The 21,503-nt window shown below is 32.8% G+C and overlaps 1 protein-coding gene, 4 non-coding genes and 1 pseudogene across 6 annotated transcripts; 4 read left to right on the forward strand and 2 right to left on the reverse strand.

The window, feature by feature from the left end:
• The first annotated feature begins 119 nt into the window (after nt 1-119).
• On the forward strand, nt 120-269 carry T15B7.19. The gene has a single exon (NR_068968.1). It is a non-coding gene; the product is annotated as an Unclassified non-coding RNA T15B7.19 (non-coding RNA).
• A 225-nt stretch (nt 270-494) lies between these two features.
• C55H1.5 lies at nt 495-707 on the forward strand. Its single transcript, NR_068969.1, has one exon. It is a non-coding gene; the product is annotated as an Unclassified non-coding RNA C55H1.5 (non-coding RNA).
• Nucleotides 708-3,647: 2,940 nt separating this feature from the next.
• Nucleotides 3,648-3,668, forward strand: 21ur-14826. The gene has a single exon (NR_068970.1).
• A 97-nt stretch (nt 3,669-3,765) lies between these two features.
• On the forward strand, nt 3,766-5,602 carry C55H1.1 (annotated as a pseudogene). The gene is made up of 3 exons: nt 3,766-3,846; nt 3,897-4,525; nt 4,977-5,602. Coding segments are annotated over exons 1-3 (1,336 nt in total).
• Nucleotides 5,603-5,637: 35 nt separating this feature from the next.
• On the reverse strand, nt 5,638-7,928 carry gpa-10 (Guanine nucleotide-binding protein alpha-10 subunit). The gene is made up of 9 exons (NM_072344.3): nt 7,859-7,928; nt 7,705-7,812; nt 7,383-7,521; nt 7,169-7,329; nt 6,596-6,764; nt 6,456-6,545; nt 6,253-6,406; nt 6,129-6,210; nt 5,638-5,946 (listed from the first exon to the last, which is right to left on the reverse strand). Exons 1-9 carry the CDS (start codon nt 7,918-7,920, stop codon nt 5,841-5,843), a joined length of 1,071 nt encoding a protein of 356 aa, NP_504745.1. The 5' UTR covers nt 7,921-7,928; the 3' UTR covers nt 5,638-5,840.
• A 7,336-nt stretch (nt 7,929-15,264) lies between these two features.
• Nucleotides 15,265-15,323, reverse strand: C55H1.4. The gene has a single exon (NR_068971.1). It is a non-coding gene; the product is annotated as an Unclassified non-coding RNA C55H1.4 (non-coding RNA).
• Nucleotides 15,324-21,503: the final 6,180 nt, after the last annotated feature.

A 21,503-nucleotide genomic window follows, 5' to 3' on the forward strand; every position in this document is an offset into this window, starting at 1 on the left:
AGATATTTAATTTAATTTTCGGTCAACTCTAATTGTAAGAAATCTAAACTTTAAAGAAAGTTTGTGAAGCTAGAAAAAGTTGGAGAACTAGGGATTTGAATAATATTTGTTACAGAACGAAGCTGTAGGGATTGGATTGTTTTCTAGACACCTTGAAATCCCTTGAATTTACGTTTTTGAAACTGATCGTTCTTCTTTTGAGAAATATCAATACAAGTGACATCGAAAAAAAAAAAAAAATAGAGATTCAAAAACAAAATCGCAATGAATTCCTAGAGCAATGCGATTTGTAGAATTTAGAGCTATATTGCTCACGGAGCTGCCAGAAATACTTAAATATTTTCAAGAACTTTTCCTTAAGCTGCCTAATGTGTTTTTCACAGCTTTCTTCGTTTTGAATCTTCCACCAAAATATATATCGAAACTTTGAAGCTTATGCAAATAAAAGTGCAAAACGAGTGAAGTTCTATCAAAAACCTCTTGGATCCCAAATGTGGTGATGGAAAACTTTTTGATACACATATTCGGCCAAAAGGCTTGTAAACAAAAGCGGTTGATGATTGAGAGCTAGTTGTGGTTTGAGATGAGATGAAGAGTGTTGTATGTATGCTTTTAAAAAATTGAGGCTTTCCGGATGATGAGGAAGAAGGAGAAGAAGAAGGAGGGGATCCAGATGAGAAGAAGAAGAAGGACGATGATGACGATGTAAAGAGTGTGGTCCGGAGTTTTTTTTTCAAATGAAAGAAGAAGGACCGAATATGTAATAAAGTGGTTATAATAACATTATGATTGATTTAAAAGCACTTGAGCATTTAAAAAGTGCTTTGATAGACTTTGAGATTGAAGAATACAAACCTTAAATGAGCTGTCAAAAACAGAGAAGCGCAAGCTGCAAGAGTTTTTTCTTGAAAAATGAAATTGAAATCTAGAATAAAGTACCTCCTTGCTGTTTTTTTGGGTCACCCTAAAACTGAAAGACCCTTGTTTTTCTTCCTCTTTGTTCTTCTATTCTTCATTTTTTCGTTTTTTTTTTCAGAATAGGTCTAGTCACATAAATCAGAACAATGAAATGAAGGTAGCTCTATGAATTTTCGATCTGAAACAGATTTGTAAGCTTTTTGCTATAAAGAAACAATTGAAAACTATTTAAGGTTATGCTGAAAAATGCGATTTTCTTTCCAGACAGGGAAAAAAGTTGAAATAATCGTGGAAAACAAAAAACAAACAAAAACTGGAATCGTTCAAGCTTGAAATTGAGAAGGAAAAATCTGGACTCACGCCCAAACGTATCAATTAATTATTCCGGAAAAACATCTATGAATTTTCGATTTTTAAACCAAAATATTCAGAATTCGAATACGAACTATATTGAAGTACATCTCCACGTATACCACTTCCAGTTTTGTGAATAGAAAAATACTAGAACGACCTACCATAGCTTTTCTTTTCGATCACCCTGAAAACACCTATGTAAAAATTAAATTATGATAGGGAAATTACTGAAAAATACCTAGCAAGGAATAACATGTTAGTATCCTCCCAATAGCTCTCACAAGACTGTCAACAGCGCACGATGCGGGCAAGTAGAGAGGCAGGGAGAGGCGCCTCAATCACAAAAAAAATCCTCGACGGTTTTTTTTAATTTTTAAATTTGAACAATACTCAGCTTATTTTAAGATTAATTATTAAACACCAGCCGTGGACCGCACCTTCGGCGCGGCCCCCGACTTCTGGGGCTGAAAATTAATTTTTTATGAAACTACCGTAACCCTACAGTATTCCTACCGTACCACTATTGTACCACTACAGTACCCCGACTATATCCCTACACTAACCCCAACTCACTATCCCCACAGAAGCCAAAACTTCACAGACTACAAAGACTACATAGACTACAAACTATGGACACACAGAATAAGCGCTTTATATATAGTAAATGATGATGTAACCAAGTGTAAACTATTTTTACACAAACAAAACATATCAATTTAGTTGGATACACTAAAATGATAATAGAAAATATAATTGTTTCGGATAATTGTTGAGTTTTTTGAATATTTTTTGAGACTAAAATTTCAATCTCAAATGCTTTTTATCAAATGTTTTTGTACTATGGACACACAGAATAAATACAAACTATGGACACACAGAATAAGCGCTTTATATATAGTAAATGATTTTACAATGAATGTAGAGAGTTTACAGCCTAATGTAAGAAATTATATTGAAACTACCTTGAAAGATCAGACAACTCAAAACTAGAAGCCATCTTCGAGAGAAACGTCTGCTCTCGACGGACCCAGCCGACGATGGGTGCTCTTCGGGAGCACATTGCCTCTGTCAGAGCCACAACCGGCGCGCGCACAAATTCACCTCGACATTTATAATAAGATGCAGATTTTCTTCGTTCACGCCGCGCGCGTCGAGATGATGTTGAGCAGAAATTTGATTGTTTGAGGGATGCTTCTGTGTTGAAAAATAGTGAACAGTAACGAGAGGGGGAGACGCAGCAAATGCACTCATCTCTTCACCAAGAATCGTCGTTTTTTTTGGAAATTGGAAACAGAAAAGGAATTTGGATTCAGTTGTGTATTAACCCCCGTCCATGCCCACCCTTTCCGAAAAGGTCGAGGTTCGGTATTTTGAAGCGGCGTGAAAACGTACAAAACAAGAATGTGCATATGTGTGGGAGAATATAGAAATGACCAGAAATTAGAGTTTAAGGGCTGAAGATGATATAAAAAGGGCCAACACTGGGAACACTTTTTCCAGGAAAAGATATTTGAAATGAAAATGACCAGCTGACATTGTCCTCTCATTTAGGTAACGCAATTTTCCCATAAGTGAACAAAAATGCTGATAAGCAATTTATTGAAATCAAAGAAGGAGGCTACAAAGTATGAACACCAAACTCGCAGTGTGTGCAAAACCCGAGAAATAGGCCGTAGGTGGACACCTAGGCAAGCATGCTTAAAACGTGTCCAGGGTGAAAATTAATTTTGGAAACATTTCTTGAGCTTCAGCCCACGTGCCCACCGGTTTTTAAAATCGAATTTTTATAGTTTTTATGCTAAAAGTTAATTATGTTAATTAAATGTCATTCTGTATATAATACATACCACGAAAGCCTTGAGGAATTGTATTGAATATATTTATTAAACCGCTGAATTTAGAAATTTCAGAACATTGAAGTGTACATTTCTTTCTCGGATGTAATCATTACGTTGTTTTTTTGTAAAAAAGCGCTTACTACAAGATACAATATGTAAAAGATACTGTCACAAATCACACCGAACGATAACAATCAAAAATCCACAATTTTTGTCATCATTTCTATTATTTTTGATATCTATCGAATGTTACCCATCTAGATCAGTAAGTTACTAACTTATAATAATCTAGAAGTATATTAAGTTGTCTTAAAAATGACCCTAAAGTACATCATTTTCTTATATTTTCTAGCATATGCAAATTCTTTCAAAATACTTGTGTAATTTAGGAGAAATATGGTTTTTCTAAAATAAAAAGTTTAGAATAAAACACCTACAATTTTTTAAAACAAATAGTCCAGACATATGTAGATAATTCAATTTTATCAAAAACTTTTTCTCATAAATATTAAAAAAAGTTTTAATCTAGTAGAAAATTGCCAAGATGCAAGTAGGTTTTTTTAATTTAGAAAACCTTTGTAAGATCTTCATTTTCACTTTTAATTTTACTAAATTTGACACATTATCAAAATTTGAATGTCAGCAAGACGAGGAGATGCCCCGAGAAAATCAACCACTCGATGGTGATATGACAAAATATTGGACCACTGATGTCGATTCTTCTAACGCAGACACCGTAAGAAAAAGTCTTGAAAATATTAACTTATTTGTATTTTGAGTTTTTAGATCTTCTCCGTTTTCACGGACGCATTTAAATTGGCATGCAGTAATTTGATGAGAAACAGGATAGTTTTTAACGAAATGAAGTCCAAAAAATTCGATGTTGGAATCTTTGAACCGCAACTTGTCTGTGGTCTCGGGTACATGCACGCTCTAGGAATTGAAAAAATCATAATGGCATCGTTGTATATGTTCTTCGACGGTGTTCTTTCTACGATTGGGGAATCTATCGATTTCAGTTATGTTCCTGGAATGTACAGCAAATGTGGAGATAAGATGGGTCTAACTGAAAAAGTGGAAAACTATCAGATGACACAAGCAATATATAGAAAAGATTTTGGAGTTTGGGACAAAGAAACTGAAATTTACAAAAAAATATTTGGGAGATAGCGTTCCACATTGGAGAGATTTAATGCCAGCTTGCTCATTGTTCTTCACAAATTCAATTCCATATGTAGACTTTCCAAGAACTATTACCCAAAAGACAGTTCCAATTGGTGGAATTTCCGTGAATATGGAAGAAATAAAATCGAAAAGGCTCCCAGTGGAGTGGAGTAAAGTTTTGGATAAAAGACCACAAACAATGCTAATCTCTTTTGGTTCATTGATAATGTGGATATGCCTTCACAGTTCAGGTACGTATGTAGATATTAGTAGACATCGTCTTCTTTTTTTTTGACTTATGTAAACCTGGTGACTTCTATTAGATGAACCATTCCTGTTCAGTCGATAGACTCACAAAAGCTGAAAGATTTGCCTACTTATCAACTGAAAATGCATCAAACTATTGACATTTTAAAGGTTCATATTTTGAAAAAGAGATACATTTGACTAAAAGCTTCTATTTATTTTGATAATTTATTTCTTATTTTTCATATTTTTTTCTTATTTTTCATATTTTGATAATTTATTTCTTATGAAGTTTTTTTTTTTTTTTTTTTGAAGTTTTCGAGCCATGAATTCATTTTTTTTCAAGCCAGTTTTTCAGGCAAAAACTCCAAAAACTCCACTCCATATTCAAGTTATAATTATTTTAATAATTTTCACACTGTTGTAATCAAAATATTAATCAGATATGTATTTCAGAGACGAAATTTTCAATGCAATTAAATCTTTACCAAATGTAACGCTTATTTGGAAATATGAAACAAATGATTTGCAATGAGCAGAAGAAATTGAAAATATTCATTTTTCAAAATGGATTCCTCAAACCGCATTACTAAATGATGACCGTTTAACAGCATTCATGACACATGGAGGTCTTGGTAGCACAACTGAACTTGCGTATCTTGGTAAACCAGCATTAATGGTACCAGTATTTGCCGATCAAAACAGAAATTCTTTGATGTTGGCAAGACATGGAGGAGTTCTTGTAGTCGAAACGATCTTTGGAAAAGGGAACTTGTGAAAAATTCCATTTATTCAATTTTGAACGACGATCATTTTAAGAAGAACTCTAAAAAACTGGCAGAAATGTTGAGAAACCAACCAACAAATCCCAAGGAGACCGTAGTCAAATACACTGAATTTGTTGCAAAATTTGGTCCGTTCCCGGAAATGGATCCATATGGGAGGACACTTGGATTCATTCAAAGAAATCTTTTAGATGTATACCTTGTTATTATCTTTCCGTATATTTTTGGAATTCTGTCCATTTATCTTGTCGCATGTTTTTGTTTGAGAAGATGTGAAAAGTCAGGTAAAAACGATTGAACATTTTTCTTCTAAAAGAGATTCGAATAAATATGTATGTTCCTTTAATCTTATTTGGTTCTCACTTTACACTGAAAATTAGTACAAATTTTCATCAGAGTTTCAGTCACGATAAATTTCAATCAATAAAAAATGACACCACTCAAATAGAATAGGGAATAATTATTACTAATCACACACGTTGTTTGAGGCAGATACTAAATTGAAGAACAATAATTTGTGCAGAGCGATTGGAGTTCATATCATTCCCGTATCTTTGAGATTATCTTGAATAACTGTATCTATCACTGTATTGATGATTATTTGAACTTGATCCGATATTGCACATGTTTCATGGGTGTACCTGTAAAATTACGTTTTTGAAATTTACATTTTATTTTCTAGTACTGTTAGTGTTCCATACTGGCACAAAAAAGTCAAAAATATCCAAGAAGTCGAATACGTTCAGAATTCTTTTAGTTTGTAAGTTCATAGTTAGATTTTCAAAAGTGCAGTAGACACAAAACTGTAGTCTCAAAAACTCACATTCTTTTTTTGAAGTCCGGGTGAATCCCTTCTCTAAATTGTCTCCGAAAGAACTTTGTACCTTCTGAAACTGTGTTTGCTCCTGAAACATGAAACTATGAATTCAAAAACTTGGAAAACAAACCTTCAAATTTTGGAAAGTAATCCTTAATCTTCACATGTTTTACTTTCTCCTCGAACAAATCAATTTTGTTCAGGAAAAGTATGACTGCCGCTTTTTTGAAAAACTTTCCATTAAAAACTGTCCAGAACAATCTGATGGATTCATGCATACGGTTCTAAAATTTAATTTTTCGTTTCAATTTTGTGGCTGTTTGGAAAAATTACCGTCTCTTCATCCTCCGCTAACTTCTGATCAAACTCGCTAATAGCCGCTACAAAAAGAACAGCGTCAGCCTCATCGAAAAAGTGATACCACTGAAATTAAATTCTCAATTAGGAAACAAAGAAATAGTTAAATTTCCAACTTTTCGTCTTTCAGATCGTTGTCCACCACAATCGCAAATCATCAATTTGATATTGTTCATAATAACTTCGACTTGTGCAACTCCCGTTGTAGGTACCCGTATGTGAACAATATCCTGATTTGTCGGTTCAAAGCCTGGCAATTTTATACGGTCGATGTTGTCGAAGAAACTGAAAATGAATTATTAAGTTCAAATAACACAATTTTGAGATAATTTAATGTAGTTATTCAATTGATTTTTTATTGCAAAATTTGCCTGCTAGAACAAGAACATAAACAAGTTAACATCATAGACTTCAGCGATCACTATCACAATTTTTTTTTTCTAGACCTGTTAATTACATGTTCCGTTAGACCAAATGACAGATACACGAACAATGTCTGTAGTTTGGTTTTATTTGTGAACGAACAAACATATACATAACTCGAAACATTTAAATAATAACTGTGTGACATAAAAGAATATTTTAAGAAACATTTCAGACATTTTTGAAACGTGTTTTTGAATCAATTGAAACATTTTTCTATAATTCTAACTATGAATGCGCTACAAGTTTCCAAAAAAAAAACTCACTACTTGGCACTATCTGTCAAATGAAATGTGTCTCTCTTGGAATACGCGTCCTGTATTGCACTGTTTCCCCAGAATTCCTTCAGTGTATCGGCGAGTTCAGGTCTCATTATTCCATCATGAATTACCGCCATTTTCAGTTCTTCGCACATCACAGTATATCGCTAAAAGTTTTTAATTTGAAACCTAATAAAACCCGAGAGGTCGCAAAACTCACTTTATCATCGTCTTCCGTCATCTCCAAAATATATTCTCTGACGTATTCTAACAACATCTCAGAAAATTGACATAAATTCTGTATAATTAGCACTTTTCGTTCGTGTAGTTCTGTCTTTGTGTAGTTTCCAGTCATGGCTCTGAAAATAGAATGTTTGGCTACCCATATAACAGGAAATATAATAGTTATTAATTAATTTTCAAACTGTAAACAGAAAGAAACAGACACAACTCCCAAGGTATAATCAGAAACCTATTTATTTTCCCGTTGTTAATTCAAAATATTAGGTCATGTACAAGAATTATTAAAAAATCAAATATACCTCATCTGTTTCATGACAGTACTTTTTCCACTTTCACCAGGCCCCAGTAGAAGAACGGTTTGCTCCAATTGCATGTTTTTCTTCTTTTCGAGCTGTTTTTCTATTTCTCTGAAATATTAACGACAATTATGAAACATGTAACTCAAAAACTGACTTGTTAACTTTGATCTGATCCTTCATCTCGTCAGTGAGTACAAATGACTGACAGACCCCCATGTTTCCCTGAACATATATTGAAATTTTTGAAAGAACAAAAATAATTCAAAGATTATGACGATTATGATAGAGAACGCAAACTTTAATTATAGGATGCCAGCGAGATTCAACTTAGACAACGAGACAAATGAAATGACTAATCAGAAAAAAAAAAACAAAACATGTTGTCATGCCAAAAAAAAAGTTTCAGAAAGCTTGTCGAGACAAACTGAACAGACTTTTCGGCAACGAAAATGTAGATTTCACACCGGAAATAAAGTCAATTTCCACTGTATTGCTCAGAGAGAATGTACAAGTTTCGTCAAAAAAAGTTACTATTTTCATGAGAATTTTCAAATCCATCAATGCAAGAGAACATTCCTTCAAAAAAAATTATTTGAAACCCGTATTTCAAAGCCGCGCGACAAACTGAATATGTACCAAAAAAAAAAAATAAATAGATACGTAACTCGGGATGAAACCAAACTCGTTGACTAATTTTCAAAAGTCATCAACACTAGAAACGACAATATAATTTCGAAAGAACTTGTTAGACTTAAAGAGAGATAGGTAAATCCTAAATTTCAAGACCTTGTGTGACGCCATAATTTTCCATGAAAAAGCAACATGGTAGCACGTGAAGAACATAGTTACTTTAGATTTGTAGATTTGTACTTTAGATTGGGATGTTTTTTTCTTTAACACAAATTGTTTTTTGTCTCAATGTTAAAGATGAACCAGTTTTTCAAGAACGTTCAAAATGACATTTGGAAACTTTCTCTAAAACCACAGATTTTGGTTCACCGAAAAACATCTGAACACTTTTTCACTACCCGTCAAAGTCAAGAAATATTTAAATGAAATGGCGATAAATTACATTTTTGTTTGAAACCAGTTGTAATCGTTATGTTCGCAAAATTTTTCCGAAAAGCGCATGAGCTCAACACAAATTTAAAATCACATAGGCTTAAAAGTCGTGACAACACAAAAATGTAAAAAAAAAGTTGTGGAGAACACGAGAGAAGAAAAGGGAAAAAAGCAAAGTTATGATTAAATGAAATGAGAAGGAAGGTAGTGATGATTAGCGGCGGTCCTCTCCCCCCGGTTTCCTTGACTACCGCAGATTCCCAATTAAGCCTCTCTGTAACAAAGAAACTAAAAGGTGAATAACAAAACAAAAACACGAGAACAACTTCTGACTTGCATGTTGAATGAAATACACTCAAAAATCGCGAGACTACTTGAGCGTGGGAATGATCAAAAAGAAGGAAAAAAGATAATGTGATTGTTGGTTGTGTATTTGGGTTAGAGGGAGATATATTTATATTATCAATCAAAAAAAAACAGAATACCCGATGCTCTATAGGGAAACATTTATGTTGCTATGGTTTTATGATAGCTGGTCAGAAAAATAGATAGATTAGAAAAGCGTTTTGAAAAAGAGAGAACTACGCCAATTGAGTAAAGTTTTTTAAACGACACGCAAACGGAAATCGTTAGCTTTGTTGTGAGTTAAACCGGAAACAAGTTTATCTGGTCTTGATATCAATAATAACACTGGGACCAAATCTCAAACTTCACTAGCTAAAATAATAAAAAGTAAATGAGTTAAATGTCTTTGTGAGTCTGAAAACGAATAAAAGCGGAAAGATTATTGCAAAAAAATTATGTTCGAACTTTCTGATATTGAATTATTCTTGCCGAATCATGCACCACAAGATGCCAAGATTAAAATAAAATCAAGCCAAATTCGGAGTTCGTTCATTTTGTATGAAATATTGGAAAGACCGGAATTAAACATTGATAAGAATGATTTTTGAAGTTACATTTACGAACCTCAAAATAATTTTTAAACGATTTCAGATCACAAATGTCAGAATTATCACCTAAATTTTTTTGTGAAAATTAATAAACAGATCATGGAATTTTTGTCTGGGATAATATGGTGACTTTAGAACATTTAGAGATATTTATAGCAAAAAAAAAGTCAGACAACGTATTTTATTTATGTTTTCGACCAGCTGGAACCAGAATCTCCAATTTTGAGAATTCTTGCTCACGAGCAGATTTTTTTTTCGCTGACCAGGGTAAATTCCAGAAACCGACCGTACCTATGAAATGCCCACTCTCGAAGTGTTTAGGAAATTAGATAAACTGACAAGTTTTTGCATTTGAATTTTGAGGTGAAAGAAGTTGTAGAAACGTACAGATTTTTAAAAATTAGTTAATTTCCCGGAAGTTTTAATTTCTTCAAATTTAAGAAAAATGAACAATAAAATTTCAGCTTCAGGATTAGAATCACTTCCGAAACTTTTTTTTTGTTCTGAACTTCTATTGTTTGATATACAAAGAGTATAACAAAATTACTTATCACACTTCCTACGCCAAACGAAATCTCCCGGCGTTCACTAGAATAATCAAAATTTTAGGAACTCCAAGAAATGAAAGACACGTTGTCTGGAAAACTGTTTTTGGTTTGGTGAACTCATGTATCACCTGCATAAACGGAATAAGGAATTGAATGAGTGCCCTACGAGACACAAAAAAATCAATAAAAATGAATATTCTAAATTCTTGTACATAAGTCTTTGTATAAAGGAAGTATTCAAAATTCAATTTAAAAAAAAGTATTTGTCGAAATGCATATTTCTTGAGAAATTACAAAATTAAAAAAAGGTCACTTGACAAATGCTCACTGTCAAAAATGAGAGCTAATCAACAACAAATTGGCTCACATCATGATTTTTCTCTCGTCGCAAAAATGATATCTCAAATATGGAAGCTTGTGATGGCTCAATGGAGCATTAAACCAAAACGTAAGCACAAAAAATGAGCGTGATTTGAAAGTACAAGATTTGAAATGAATGCAGCAAAAATCAAATAACACTAAATGAGAATTATTAAAAATCAAGTCGTAAATTAGGAGTGGGGGAGTGTGTGTGTGTGTTGCTCGCTGAGTCAAAATGAATCATTTTGACTTGAACAGCACGGCTGGTTCAGTGATTTCTGATTTTTCAATGAACAGCAAAAACGTTAGAAAACACTGTGAACGTCATTTGAAATGTTAAGAAAATATTAAAAAAAATATACAAATTCGTTTTCAAAAATCTTGCCTCTAGTGACTTTACTAGAAAACGCGATTTTTGTTTCTTGGGGTACATAAAAAACAGGTGAAAATTGACTCAAATGCTAATAAATGAAAGTTGATTTGTGCAAAAAAACCATTATGGAAATACAATGGGAAAAATCTCTTCGATTTTGCAAAAGTACTGAGTGGAAAGCTAAATAATGTAAAAACAATTTTGAGAACACATGGCAGTGTTTAAAATCTATGAAATGGAGAAAATAACTTAGTTAAAACATCTGATGTTTGGAAAAAATGAAGATTTAAAAATTTATACCAAAAATTCGAATTGTGATAGTTGTAAATAATTTTTTGATAGATTGAGATAGTTTTGGCTTAAAGTTTTTAACTTTAAAAGTGATAAAGTTCTCCCACAATAGCAAGAATAAAAGTTTTTGTTCTTGTTGCGCAGAAAACCTCAGAATATAATAAGTTAAAAAATATCAAAAGCGCGTCACATTCCCATTGTTGTTTGTCATACAAATCAGGTAACACCACCGCAACTTGTGAGAGTTTTTTGCGAATAATTTAAGAAAAAAGTTAATACTAACTCTCAGGGTTTTAGGATGTTGTACTATTTGGGAAAAAATTTTAGGAACAAAAATAATGTAAATATTTTTTTGTATGAGGGGTACCGAAAAATTGTTAGAGCATCTAACCTTCTGTGATAAAGGTGGAACAGTTAAAATACATCTGTCTTCTAAAAATATTTCAAAATGTGGAGGTTTTTTGATCACCATGAACCGAAATATAAATCGTGTTTGATACGTCTTTGGGAAAATACGAAACGATGTGTAGGACAGAAGTGAATAAAAATGGACACAAAATCTGTAGTCCAAGTTATAAAAATAGATAATATATACTTTTTTTTTCATTGGTACGATGTAGATACATGATTCAGGACTATAAGGACTGATTTCTTGGGACTCAAAATTTCAGAGGAATTAATTTCAAGAGTTTTCCATTTTCAAGTAGCAAATATAAATCTGCAACGCTTGAAATAACACTTTCACTATTTTCGAAGAAAAACTTTGCAGATGCAGGCAAGAGGAACTGCATAAGTCATTTTTGAAGTAATAATAAATTTTCTGATATAACATTTCAAATTACTTCTTCAAAACTTTTTGCTAATTTTATAATAATACTTCTTGTACTTTTTGAGGTGTGTACTTAGTTAGTTTTAAATGCTAGTGTCTGGAAAAAAATTAATTTTTTATCCCAAAATATTGTTCTTTTAATTTTTTCCCGAAAGTGACATGATGCTTTAACAAACCATAAATAATTTGCCCAATTCATCTCAAATTCTTTTCAGCCGCCATGCCCACCAACTTCATTTTTCAACAAGTCTCTCGAATCTATAAAGACCTCTCAAAATTCAAACCAAATTTCATCAGAATGCAATTCCATTTTTTTTTTGAATAAATTCCAACAAGTCTCCGTTTTATTCTTTAGCTTTTCTCTAAATGGTTCTCCGGAAGCTCCAGATTTCCGTTTTTCTGGTGTCCTTTTTCAATCGGAACCGTTTTTTTGGAGAACATACTGACGTCTTCTTTTTTCCATTGAAGTTTCATCTAACTTCTCTTTTTCATTCAAAGTTTTTTCTCTTAAAATTAGCCGAATTTCTAGAAAACGTCATTCTTTCTTTTTTTACGTTTCCTCTCCACGCTATATTTTTCTTCAAAATTTATGTATCAACTTGAGCGTTTAATGACCAAAATAGAGTAGGTTGCTAAAGTTTTAAAGACCATAGAGAATAATGTATTGAAGCTTAATGCAACATTTTCCAGATTTTTTGTGAATCAATCTCAATCTCGGACATTGAGAAAAAATTAAAAAAAAACAAAAATGGTCGAATTGTTATTGAATTTCAAATGCCAACGCATTCATGTCAGTTTTCCTTTTATTTAGTTTTCATGATAAAAAAATGTGTTGCTCTCAATTTAAATATAAATTCTCGAAATTATATGGTATGTGAATTTTTGGTTTTTTGCTGATTTTAAAAAATGTTCCAATAAGCATGCATAGCTCACAAACTAGAAACTTTAGCAAAAAGGTTAACTAGCAATTTAGTCTTAATGAGATCAACATATTTTAACACGTTTCCACAAAAATGTAGCCCGAAAACTTTTAGCCACCGCTGTATGTGCATACAAACAGCGCAAAAAGTTACAGTTTAGATCTCGCGCAACAAACTTTGAGGCCACACATTTTTTTGGACCAATCACTTGTTTCAGAAAGTTAATTTTCTCTGTAAAGAAATAAAATGTTCAGCTTCTAGTTTGAATAAAATGAATTGCTTGAAGTTCTAGTAAGTGTAACATCTACAATTTTTGTGTTTGGGGATCCCAGATATTTCAAGGCAAACCTATTTTTATCTTGTTTTCAACATAACTTTTTTTTTCTTCAGTTTTTGTTTGTTAGTCACTTATAAATCAAAAAAAAACACACACACTCATACCACAACAGTGCATTTGTTCTGTTGCATTTTTTGCTCTTTTTCATCTCTCTTCCACAATCTTTTTTTCCATTCAATCCTGTCCGTTCGGAGGTATTGATATTATTTGTGTTGCCTATCCGACGTGTGCCACCATTTGACGAGCTCGTGTTTCCCGTCCGTGACACATTTCCGCCATAGGGTTCTTCTCTAGTGGTCCGTCAACGTTGTCGTCGGCAAGTCACTCCGTCACGCTGACAAGTAAGTACACGGGGAGTCGTGGCGCAACTATGTGCCTAATATTTTCCAATTGAAACATGAAAACTGAGAGAGGAAGAGATGCATCTAGATATATCATTTTTTAAACTTTTCATTTCATCCATTCCTACATTATTCAACTTCGTGAAATTTCTGTCTCGATTACGCGGGTTGATGACATTAACCTTCCATTTTTTGAATTTTTAAAGTAGGTTAGTCGTTTTTGACTTCTCCTAAACTCAGCGGTTGTCACCACAAAATTGAACTCTCAAGTTGTAAACATCTTGGTTTAAATTGCTGCTTCGAAAATGACAGAACTGATTTTGTCAAAAAAAAACAATTGGGTTGGTCTAAATTCGCGGCTCGGAAGTTTTACCCCCAATTTCGAACTCCTTATATTTTTTTGAATTTCGCGTATTGAAGACAATCGGAATATTTTGAAGCAAAATATCCAAAAATTCAACTAATTTGTGCTAGTTAATTTGTTTTTTATTTTATTTCCTGACCCTCGCAGGTTTTGCAAATTAAACAATACGTGACATTTTGTTGAAAATTTGAGATTTGAAGTGGAGATTGGGCGTTAGAATAAAATTGAGTAGGCCATGGATAATACATTTCAGGGTGGTCGAGTTTTAAATATTTTTCGTTTATAAAGTGAATTTAATAGCAGTTACTTCTATTGCAGTCGGACACGTTTTCAGACGTATGTGCCCTTTTCATGCTTATGAAGTTCATATATATTTTTGCAGTAAGTGTATCATGGTTGTACGGCAAACGGCAATTGTCAAAGTTGCCGAACGAAAAGTTTTTGGCAACGTTTCGACATCTTGTTACCCAGTTTCCAAATATTTTTTCGTTGGACAAACATACATTTTTGTTAAACATATTTTGAAGTCTTTCTGAAAATAGTGTAATCTGATAGTGAGTTGTTCGCAATTCTTCCAGACAAATAGTTACCAAACGCTAAAACGTTTGACTACCTATAACGTTTTTAGCCTCATAGACAAGATATTTGTTGAATACTTGGAAAAGCTTAGAATGACTATGTTGAAAAATATGATATTTTTGTGTCAACTCACAATGCTTTCTTAAAAATATTTTTTGAATCGTTTTGGAATATGACCAAAATGCGTTCAAATTTTAACCAATTTAGACTCCATAAAAATATTGTTCACTCACGGAAATAGGTTTTTTTTGTGAAAAAAAGAAAAGCGGAAACGTAAGGTCAAAAATTGGTTATAATTGATTTGACCTCTTTCAATAGGCCAGCCCTCAGAATAGATAAATATTTTATTCAGTTTTCTTATGTATTTCAATCAATCAAAACGTTCAATAAAACTTATGAGTTTAGAAAGTTTAAACAGTTTTCCGCATTGATATTGAATGTGGTTTCCGATCTGATATTCCTCTTGTCGTCATTTCTTCTTCTCCTCCGCTTTTATGAGTTTCATTTATCTATTATCCCTCAGTTTTATTCGGGTTTCATCATGTCTATGTTTTTTCTGTTGGTTTTTTTTTTGAGATAGGCAACGGATACCACAATACCACACAAGTTTCCGTTCTCAGCGGGTGCCACCAAAATTTCTGAAAGACCCTAAATTGCGTGTTATCGTTGAGTCGAGTGTTGGGACCAGGAGAAATGAAAAAGAAGAAGAAGAAGAGCTTCGAGATTTTGACAGCAAACGACTGCGCGCCGAAAAGCCAATGATATCATTCGAACTCTCTCTGGATGGGAGGCCAAACTCAAACTGATTCACTTTCATTCTTTCATTTTGCAGCTGAATCTAGCAAAAAACGACTACTGTATCTACGTCATGTCAGCTAGTCTGAAAATTTTATTGTACAGAGTTAGAAGCTACATTGAGTTTTTGAATCAATGAACGCAATTTCTTTAAACATCTTCCTCACTGGAGCTACTTCACATTTGAAATTTTTAAAGATAAAGAATTTGTAAAATTAGATCCTAATTTTTCTCTCATTTAGAATCAACAAGACGCATGGCTCACCTCATGCCTGTCTGCCTACCGCAAATTTTCAAAATTTCAGGATGAATAGGTTAACGTTGTTTCCCTTTGATCACCATTTTCATTATTTTTATCAAATGGATGAAAAAACCACATGATCTTTGGCAGCAAGCACGAGTGTAGGCATGAGACAGGCGCAAATTACCTTATAGGCAGAAAAGGAGGTGTAATCAACTTTCAGTTTTGAATTCAATTAAATTTTTAAAAAATCAGCTATTTTTTGAACTATGAACTTTTTATATGGTTCCACTTTCAATTGATTAGTATTTGTCATATTGTACACTACAGCTTTCAGTTCAGGAATACGCTAGTTGTACTCAAAACTCTTCTGATCTAGTAGGATATTCCTATGAATACTTTTCTTTAAAACGTTTTGGTTACGATAATTTACCGAGGTAGCCCGCAAACTTGTCCCATTTTCGTGATTTGAACTCAATATCAAAACAGGAAATAAGCCTACATAAGTTTCACAGGCACTTAGTTTTCATTGCTGTGACTTCTGAATAAGGTTCTTATAAGTCGAGTTTCACTTTAAAAATATATATTCAGCTGTTAGACATTCAATACTACCCGTTATTATATCAATTATATTTTTTGATTGTCTCTTCTTCATTTATTTGCTCTTATTGATATCTTTCCTTTGCCGACCACCTGTTGTATCTTTCTGATTCTCTTATCATCACTAGCTATATCAAATCTTTTCGTCACCACATCTTGGACATGTTGTCAGATGGATGAAAACAACACGGAAATCAATTGCCCAATAATTGGTAATTATCTGAAAAGTAAAAGAGTTCTTCCGGAATCAGTGTGCACCTCGATTCTTGATCATTTCTTCAAAGTCTCATGCCTTGGAGACTGAGAGTACATCCTCGCACTTTTGAACACTATAATTTCAATTGGTGGGCTGATGAAGCGTCGACGGCGAGGCGTTTTTTTTGTGTGAAAATGACGATGAATGTGAGAATGATTGAGACAACTCACAATATTTTAGTTTTATTGTTGGTAAAGATGTCTGATATCCTTGTTTGTCTTTGTGCTTTCTGATTAATAACAATTAAAACATAAATTTCTAAACTCATAATGACAAATTTTAAACCAATCCAATCAACTAACCACCGACATATTTTGCTTTGTCCTAGATTTTATAGCAGGTGCTTTCTGAAAAACATCACACAATTTTCAGACTCGGGTGGGTAGATTGCTCCTTTTCACTTTTATGTTGGTTTTTAGGAAGTTCATGGGAAAATGTATCTTTTTAAAAATTACTATTATTATCTACATTGTCTATTCAAAAAACTCCCTATTTAAATAATGTGCCGATTTATTTCTCAAAAATTTATATCACCACTCCTTTTGAACTGTTTTAATTTTTTGATTTTTTCACTAGTTACAAAATTTTTTTACATATTTCCTTTAAAAAAAACTTTAAAAAAGTACACCGAAATCCAAAAATTTAAGGACCTGTCGAGTCGAAGCTTTACTTGTCATTTTCAGAAATGCTCAGAAATATTCAGAATATCTCCTTCTCCTTCTATTCCAGAAAAAACTACCATTTTTCCTTCTTTCATTCAACCACGCTTGCTATTACTTTCCTAAATTTTAATTCCAAACATTTAACAGTTTTTGGAATTCCAAAATAATCATTGATGAATTGAAAAAATGTGTTTTGTTCTACTACCGAATTCTCTAAAAAATATGTTCAGGTGAGATAGGAGGGGGAAGCAAAAATGAAGAGAACATATGTTCCCTTTTTGGAAGAGGAGATAGCGGAATAAAATTGACTATTGAAAATTTGGTAGTTGTTTGATTTTCTAAATATATGCTTTTTTTGAATAGTTGGAAAATATTTATGATTGTTGCTTTTTCAATATCAAATAATTTTCCAATATTTTTTGTTTGGAAAAATTTAGATGCGGAAGTTGTTCTAAATTATTTCAAAAATTGCCAAATTTAAAAATGAAACGGTACTTATGTAGTAGTCAAATCTTAAAAATACATTTTAAATTTATTTCTATGAAAAATGTACTTGAGTAGCTCTACAAATATTCAATAACGTTGTGATTTTTTAAAAATATCAAGCATTGGGCTGAAAATTTCATAAAACAGAAAAAAAACTATTTCAACGCTCTTTCTATTTATACTCTCTTATATACATTTTTAAAAATTATTTAGATTTGTAGATCTCTTTGTACTGTTATCATTGCGCAAAACCAATTTTGCTTGCTGTAAAAAATGTATTATTAAGATCAATTTTTGTCACGATTTGGAGCTAGTTATTTCCAATGAAAATCAAAAAGTCAATTTGAAAGGCAAAGCAGCAGGAATTCCTTTAGAATTCCAAATTTTCTTCTTTCTCCCATACCCTTTCAGCTCCAGAATTTCTCTTCAACTGCCTTGTTTTGCTTACTTGTGCTCCGTGGACCCTTAAAATGCCTAATCCTAAAGGCCCATAAATGATGACCACTACTACAACTGCGCTTCGGTTTTCTAATAACTATAATTCACTTCTCTTTCAGAATGTGTTTTCTTTTGTTTACTACTCCTTCCTTTTTCTGACTTTTTCTCTGATCATATAGTTTTGGAAACTTTCACACGTTGCTTATCTTGCGGGCCCACCTCACGTCAACGCTCAAGCGCACTTTATTCCGTTCTTTCCTTTTCAATGTGTATTTTCCGTTTCCTGGCCAAATCCATTTGCCCTCCGGAAATACGTGAAGGGGAAGCGTTTAGTATTTTCAAAAGTGACGCTGAAACTGATCAAAATGTGTTTCGAGCTTTGCTCATCAACTTTTTTGCAAGGTTTTGCAAACGTCTTACTGTTTTAATTTTTTGAAGATGAAATTCCCTGGAAGTTCAACGTTTCGGCTAAGCTTTGAACATATGAAATTCGGTCTGAATGTCAGAAAAAACATAAATTCACTTACAGTTTCCTCGCGATTTTTGGAGTACCGTCGGTTGCGCTTTTACGATAGTCCCCAAATTTTTGTTGTTCAGAAAAACATTTTATATACATATGTGAACATTCTGAAATTCCAGTTTTTCTGTGTGGTACAAGCTTCCCCTTTTCGTAAGAAAAGTTATGTTGACCAATTTCTAAAAAAACTTCAGTTTTTCCAACAAGATTCCTGGAAATTTTCAGAAAGCTCAAGATTTGCTTCGACGTGATTTTAACAACTTGATAGATAATCTCTTATTCGTTTTCACAATTATTTTTTCGGAAACATTACTCTGCATACTTTGCTAAAAATCAGGGAATATTTTATTTTTAAACCGGATTTTTAAGGCTTGCATGACGTTTCTTTCCCGTCCGGATTATTAGGTGACTTGAAAAAGTTAAAATAAATTGCTCCCTCATAAGTAAAAGGTTAAATTTCAATCTTTTCAAAAAAAGGGTTATTTTGGAGTTTTGAATTAACTTTGTTTTTCTAGATTTTCTCACTGGCCTAGTTTAATTTTTTTTTCTGACTAAAAAACTTTTGACATTTTTAGCACCTTGTGAGCGTTTATTGTTCAAATTTTAAACAGCCAAGAACATAATTGTTTCTATTTTTAAAAGGTCCACATTTATCACACAATAACAACAATTTGGGTGTTCCCGTACCCGTTTTTTGTTCCGCTTCCTTTCCATTCAAAATTCTCTTGTTATTTTTAAGAGCTTGAGAAGAAACTACTCCGAATTTCCACAATTGCATATCTCAATTTTTAACGAAAAATGTTCTTGTCCTTTTTGTGAATGATGTCTTTCTTCTTATTGTGCTTCTCCTACTACTGCTCTGTCTGTCTCATTACGAGTCTCATATGGTTGGAAAGCGCATTGCTTCATTCATGTTTATTTTCGAATAATTGCATTCGTTTCAAGTATCCAGATTTTGAAATTTTGGAAAATTGTTTTCTGTAAAACTAGGTGATATTTATTTCTATTAATTTGTTTTTCCACGCACTTTTCAAAGTGACATCAATGTATTCGTTCCAAATAGAGGTGTCACATTTCGTCAAGTTGTCATGGAGTTTTTAGTGCCTGTGACCTAGTTTCTTCTCCTACATGATCACGTGGAATGCTTCTACTTTACAGAGTTTACTTTTTCTTACATGTTCCAGATCACTGAGTTGATGTTTGTAATTTTAGAAAAATTTCAAAAGACCTTTTGGCCACTGTTGAGTTCTTAGAAATTGTGCGTAATAATTTTTGAAAGTATTCGGATATATAGATAAACTCAACATACAATTACTATTTGATGTTTCAAAAGTTTTTTAAAGATTTAAAGACTTATTTCGAAATTTCTGTTATTTTTTCTGTTTTTCTTTGTAGATTGTCTTTCTGACAATAAGGTTTAGTGAAATGTCATTAGAAATTTGGGCAGTATCGAAATTTAGAAATTTTCCAAAGAGTTGCATAAACGCCACAAAAACCTGAAAATACTAAAAAGTGAATGTAGTGTTTTTTGTCAAAAATTTAAAAAAAAACTAGGTATTTTAAATATATAACTAATATTTTGTTTGAAAATTTGACAGCTATTCCAACAAAACTGAGTCAGATTGAAATATTTCAGACATAGCGTGGCAGAGGAAACTTATCCGGTCAGTAGGTCACGATTCAGTAGTTAGACTTACAAAACTTCGGAACCTCGTTCAACAAAAAGTCGTTCACAAAATTCACTTGAGCAGGAGGGAGCTAGGAAAATATTTTTAGAACAATTTCTAAAGATTTTCTAAAAAATCCGGAGGTTACTTGACTTTTTGACTTTCTTGGCTCTATTTAAATAGGCTTTTCCCGATAGTGTGATTCATACCCTGTCTGACCTAGTCTATCGAAGAGTTGCGCCATTTTCTCATGATCCATGAAACATTCATCAGTTGTAGGTCGTCGTCAATTATCTGCTCTTTGTTTACCACTCTCTCTATCTCTCACACATTTCTACGCTTGATCTTTCCTTGTTCAATAATTACGTACTCTCTAAATCTCTTACTTCTTTTCTCTTTTTTTCTTTTCACAACCAACTCGTTATAATTATAGTCAGCAGAATTTGTTTCTCACTCATCCACTTGAAGTTACTCACAGTTATGTCGTGCATGCTTCTGCTTCGCTCGGTGACACTCATTCTCACCAATTAGCATCATTGACCCACCTTCGTACACACACTCTATTTTTTAGTTGCTTTCCGTTTGTCTACAACTATCACACTTTGAATGTTCACCCCTCGATTTGTTCTGTTGCAAAAAAGTCTAATCGGAAATGCTCCGGGGGAGTAAGTCTTGTTTCGGACGTATCAGTCATTGAAAACGTCACTCGATAACTCATTATATGATGATTTAGAAAGGAAATCCATTCAAGTTGAGTCCAGAAATAGACTAGCTACATCTGGAGCTAGTTAGCTTGAATTTCAACTTCCTCTAACTAAAGGAGCACTTACATTTTGATCTCATTTCAAAGAATTCCTGAGAGAATTTTAATTTCTGATCGTCTCTTAAAAGATATGTGGTGCTATTAAAATTTAGACATCCTTCTATAGTTCAGAGGAACTAAACTTTGAAAAATGCGCACTTTTAGGATTAACTCAGCAATGGTTTTGAAAAACTTTCGAACAAAAATTTGCGTTTTATATTGTTTTTGGCAAAAAAAACATGCGCTTTCGAAAATGTTTACGGAAACACTTTCAGACCAGACTTCTTCTAGAAATGAATCGGAAAATTCATATTCCCACATGACTCTGCGGTTTTACCCTATTTTATATTTTTCTCGTAGATCATTTTTTAATCTTTC

Source organism: Caenorhabditis elegans, chromosome V (assembly GCF_000002985.6).
Source record: "Caenorhabditis elegans chromosome V".
Classification (NCBI taxonomy): domain Eukaryota; kingdom Metazoa; phylum Nematoda; class Chromadorea; order Rhabditida; family Rhabditidae; genus Caenorhabditis; species Caenorhabditis elegans.